The sequence below is a fragment of the Oncorhynchus nerka genome, linkage group LG24 (assembly GCF_034236695.1).
Source record: "Oncorhynchus nerka isolate Pitt River linkage group LG24, Oner_Uvic_2.0, whole genome shotgun sequence".
NCBI classification, from domain to species: domain Eukaryota; kingdom Metazoa; phylum Chordata; class Actinopteri; order Salmoniformes; family Salmonidae; genus Oncorhynchus; species Oncorhynchus nerka.
In genome coordinates this window covers 59484529-59490064 of record NC_088419.1, presented here as the reverse complement: position 1 = coordinate 59490064, position 5536 = coordinate 59484529, and the positions used below count along the sequence as shown (strand labels likewise).

At 46.5% G+C, this 5536-nt stretch overlaps 1 protein-coding gene across 2 annotated transcripts; it reads left to right on the top strand.

Annotated features, from left to right (window-relative positions):
* The first annotated feature begins 362 nt into the window (after positions 1 to 362).
* atp8b3 (ATPase phospholipid transporting 8B3) lies at positions 363 to 5251 on the top strand. Of its 2 annotated transcripts, XR_010460987.1 has the most exons (6): positions 363 to 2058; positions 2146 to 2302; positions 2444 to 2622; positions 2934 to 3046; positions 3835 to 3918; positions 4055 to 5249. XR_010460987.1 is itself a non-coding variant. In XM_029630795.2 (5 exons), the coding sequence occupies exons 2-5, from the start codon at positions 2610 to 2612 to the stop codon at positions 4070 to 4072; spliced, it is 228 nt and encodes a 75-aa protein (XP_029486655.1). In that variant the 5' UTR covers positions 363 to 2302; positions 2444 to 2609; the 3' UTR covers positions 4073 to 5251. The 2 variants fall into 2 exon arrangements, 1 of the variants encoding a protein (XP_029486655.1); XM_029630795.2 differs by having other exon boundaries at positions 363 to 2302; positions 4055 to 5251.
* The last annotated feature ends 285 nt before the right edge of the window (positions 5252 to 5536 follow it).

Here is a 5536-nt window from a genome sequence, read left to right as displayed (position 1 = left end):
GTGGTGAGTGATAGAGACCTGAACGAGGTCATCATTGTGGTGAGTGATAGGACCTGAATGAGGTCATCATTGTGGTGAGTGATAGAGACCTGGAGAGGATGATGAAGTAAAGCAGTGTGAGAGTTATGGAGATAGATGGTTTTATCTTCTCAGTTATATGCGTCTCTTGTCTTGACTCATTTTATTATGATGAATTATTCAACTTTAACATGTGTTTTATTAGTGTATTAAAAGTGTTTTTGTGTCACGGTGTGTGTTTAACTGCATGTATGTCTGTGGTCTCAGATAGTGCTGCTCCTGCTGCTGGTGGCTCTACTGCTGGCTGTGGGGTTGGGGGGGTTTGAGGGGCACGTATCATCCCAAATAGAGGTGCGGTCTGCTCTGTCTGTCACACATCTAGTACTATCTAGTACGGATGGCCTATGACCTGGGTGACCTGGGAGCAGTCTGCCTCTGTCTGTCACACATCTAGTACTATCTAGTACGGATGGCCTATGACCTGTGAGCAGTCTTCCTCTGTCTGTCACACATCTAGTACTATCTAGTACGGATGGCCTATGACCTGGGAGCAGTCTGCCTCTGTCTGTCACACATCTAGTACTATCTAGTACGGATGGCCTATGACCTGGGAGCAGTCTGCCTCTGTCTGTCACACATCTAGTACTATCTAGTACGGATGGCCTATGACCTGTGAGCAGTCTGCCTCTGTCTGTCACACATCTAGTACTATCTAGTACGGATGGCCTATGACCTGGGAGCAGTCTGCCTCTGTCTGTCACACATCTAGTACTATCTAGTACGGATGGCCTATCACCTGGGAGCAGTCTGCCTCTGTCTGTCACACATCTAGTACGGATGGCCTATCACCTGGGAGCAGTCTGCCTCTGTCTGTCACACATCTAGTACTATCTAGTACGGATGGCCTATCACCTGGGAGCAGTCTGCCTCTGTCTGTCACACATCTAGTACTATCTAGTACGGATGGCCTATCACCTGGGAGCAGTCTGCCTCTGTCTGTCACACATCTAGTACTATCTAGTACGGATGGCCTATGACCTGGGAGCAGTCTGCCTCTGTCTGTCACACATCTAGTACTATCTAGTACGGATGGCCTATGACCTGGGAGCAGTCTGCCTCTGTCTGTCACACATCTAGTGCTATCTAGTACGGATGGCCTATGACCTGGGAGCAGTCTGCCTCTGTCTGTCACACATCTAGTACTATCTAGTACGGATGGCCTATGACCTGGGAGCAGTCTGCCTCTGTCTGTCACACATCTAGTACTTTCTAGTATGGATGGCCTATGACCTGGGAGTAGTCTGCCTCTGTCTGTATGTGTTAGATTTGGTTTCACCACTACTAGGGTCTGAAGTACCTTGTGTTATTGTGCAGAGGGTTCTCAGTTTGGTCCCTGGTTTGGAAAGGCAGTGACTGAACTCACTTTTGTTTGCATCTGACCAATGACCCAGACCTACATATGTGAGTGTCAGACTGAGAGTTTGAGTTACAGGCTGACTGGAAGTTCTGGGCACTGTATGACAAATCAGGGCACCCTTAAATATTCTAATAGACACGCCTATAAGTGCTAAATATTTAATGATGGTCCAGCCCTCTAGAGTCAAGGTGTGATCTGAAATGTGTCTGGAATCCCACTCCCCATCTGCCCACTGTCTACTACTACTCTTTGTCTGGTATTAGAATAGACAGCCCTCTATCCCCACTCTATCTGCAAATGTCTTCATTTCTCTTTCTTGCATTTTTTCAGGAGATGCGTCAGTGCAGAGGAATCACAGGTAATGATCCAGGTTCAGATGTTCCATATTATTGTCGAGAAAAACATACTATATACGTTATGCGGTTCAGTCCAGTATTATTTGCACATAGTCAAATCCGTCAGGAAGGGCTCCCGAGTGGCGCAGCAGTCTAAGGCACTGCATCTCAGTGCAAGAAGTGTCACTACAGTCCCTGGTTCCATTCCAGGCTGTATCACAACCGGCTGTGATTGGGAGTCCCATAGGGTGGCACACGATTGGCCCAGCGTCATCCGGGTTTGACCAGGTTAGGCCGTCTTTGTAAATAAGATTTTGTTCATAACTTACTTGCCTAGTTAAATAAAGGTCTCTGCCCCACCTCTGGCTCCCCCAGACATTAGACCTGAGCTGGAACCTATTCTCCTGAGGGGGTCTGTATCTGTCTGACCAGTGGTGGAGGACAGGTTGAGGGGGCAGCAGTGTACACAGAGCAGACAGTTTCTCACTGCACTGGCACTCTGCCAGAATGGAAGAAATGTGAAGGCAAACAAGTAAGAATTGTGTACTTAGTTTAACTAGGTAAATCATTTTCCATACAGTCAAACAAAATTGTACTAAACTCTCTCAAGAAGTAGGAAACTGCATGTCATCCTGATCCAGAAATAAAGTTCTGTTTATGGTGTTTGTTCCAGGGGCCCCGGTGTACCAGGCTGCGTCCCCAGACGAAGAGGCCCTGGTGTGGGCAGGCAGGGAGCTGGGCTGGGTCTTCCTCTCCAGGACCAGGGACTCTCTGACAGTCAGTGAGCTGGGCCTCAAACGCCACTACCAGCTCCCTCACCCTGCTCGACTTCACCAGACATGTCTGTACTGGGTGAGACTGAAGTTACCATTTGACCATGCTAGAAGGAGGAATATATAACCCTAAGCTTACCCCTAACAAATATACACTAATTATGTACTTTCTCAAAAGATCTGACAGAATTGCCTCTTTTGTCCTTTCTAGCATGGCTATCTAGTGACTACCTGAGTGAGACTGGATGCATCTGCCCCACAGCTCCCCTATCCTGGCACCTTTCCCTTTCTCTCCCTTTATCTCTCTATCCCCCAGTCTCTGGTCTTGATGTATTCTCCTGACATGTGTAGATCTGCTCTATCCTCTGATGTATGTTGTTGTTTGTGCAGTGCGGGAGCCAGAGGGAGGGCTGAACTTATGCTGTAAAGGTGCTGACATAGTGATCTTGGAGAGACTACAAAAAGACTGTCCATATCTGGAGAGCACTGTGAAAGCTTTAGATGTAAGACACAAACGTGCACACAGACACGCACGCACACACACACACACACACACACACACACACACACACACACACACACACACACACACACTACATAGAGTAAGCAGAACAAACAGATCTCATGCAACATCTCGTCAGGTATATTCCTGCCCTCTTCTAGCTGTTGCCCTGTCCTGTCTGAGAACCATGAACATGCTGAACATGCTGAACACACTGAACACATACTGAACATACTGAACACATACTGAACATACTGAACACACTGAACACATACTGAACACATACTGAACATACTGAACACATACTGAACATACTGAACACACTGAACACATACTGAACATACTGAACACACACTGAACACATACTGAACATACTGAACACATACTGAACATACTGAACACATACTGAACACACTGAACACATACTGAACATACTGAACACATACTGAACACACTGAACACATACTGAACATACTGAACACATACTGAACATACTGCCTTGACAACCCGTAACCATGAGGACATGCTGGATCAGCTGTCTGACGACATGGAGAGAGATGTGAAGGAATCCTCATAATCAGGGCACTGCATTACAGTAATCTGTCGACAATCTGTCGTTCTGCCCCTGAACAGGCAGTTAACCCACTTCCTAGGCCGTCATTGAAAATAAGAATTTGTTCTTAACTGACTTGCCTAGTTAAAGAAAGGTAAAAAAAAATTGGTTTTGCATCATAAATGGAACTGCAACCTTTTTTAAAAGACCCCTTTTTCTGGGCTGTTTTCTTCCAGTCTCTGTATGAGAATTGGTTCATCATCCTGTACAACGTCTTCTACACCGACATGCCAGTAGAATACCTGGGCTTTTTTGAACAGGTAAGAGAAAAGAGAAAGGCCTCCCCCTAGGGTAGGGCCCTAGGAGCCCAGAGTTTATTTTACTCCATATGTAGTCATGGAAACACTAACACTCCTGACCCTTGCCATACTGTTGTTGATCTCCTCCCTGCTACAGGAGATGAGGGCAGTCTGAGCTCCAAAAGGTTGGCCAGTGACAGGAGCTGTCCAACCCCTGGCTGCTGACTGCCACCCTGTTCTATGCCATCTACACCTCCCTGGTCCTCTTCTTCGTGCCCCTGGGGGTGTTCTAGAACTCTGCTCTGGACTACCAGACCATGGCCGTTACCGTCACCTTTAGCATCAGTAGTGGAGAGGGTAGCAAGTTTTAAGTTCCTCGGCATACACATCACAGACAAACTGAATTGGTCCACTCACACTGACAGCGTCGTGAAGAAGGCGCAGCAGCGCCTCTTCAACCTCAGGAGGCTGAAGAAATTCGGCTTGTCACCAAAAGCACTCACAAACTTCTACAGATGCACAATCGAGAGCATCCTGGCGGGCTGTATCACCGCCTGGTACGGCAACTGCTCCGCCCTCAACCGTAAGGCTCTCCAGAGGGTAGTGAGGTCTGCACAACGCATCACCGGGGGCAAACTACCTGCCCTCCAGGACACCTACACCACCCGATGTTACAGGAAGGCCATAAAGATCATCAAGGACATCAACCACCCGAACCACTGCCTGTTCACCCCGCTATCATCCAGAAGGCGAGGTCAGTACAGGTGCATCAAAGCTGGGACCGAGAGACTGAAAAACAGCTTCTATCTCAAGGCCATCAGACTGTTAAACAGCCACCACTAACATTGAGTGGCTGCTGCCAACACACTGTCATTGACACTGACCCAACTCCAGCCACTTTAATAATGGGAAATGATGTAAATATATCACTAGCCACTTTAAACAATGCTACCTTATATAATGTTACTTACCCTACATTACTCATCTCATATGCATATGTATATACTGTACTCTAGATCATCGACTGCATTCTTATGTCACTAGCCACTTTAACTATGCCACTTTGTTTACTTTGTCTACATACTCATCTCATATGTATATACTGTACTCGATACCATCTACTGTATGCTGCTCTGTACCATCACTCATTCATATATCCTTATGTACATATTCCTTATCCCCTTACACTGTGTATAAGACAGTAGTTTTGGAATTGTTAGTTAGATTACTTGTTGGTTATCACTGCATTGTCGGAACTAGAAGCACAAGCATTTCGCTACACTCGCATTAACATCTGCTAACCATGTGTATGTGACAAATAAAATTTGATTTGATTTGATTTAGCATCAATGTGGACACCTCCTCATCGAACATCTCATTCCAAAATCCTGGTCAATAATACGGAGTTGGTCACCCCTTTGCTGCTATTACAGCTTCCACTCTTATGGGAAGGCTTCCACTAGATGTTGGAACATTGCTGCAGGGACTTTCTTCCATTCAGCCACAAGAGCATTAGTGGGGTCGGACCCTGATGTTGGGGGATTAGGCCTGGCTTGCAGTTAGCGCTCCAATTCATCCAAAAGATGTTTAATCAGGGCTCTGTTCAGGCCGGTCAATTTCTTCCACACTAATCTGGACA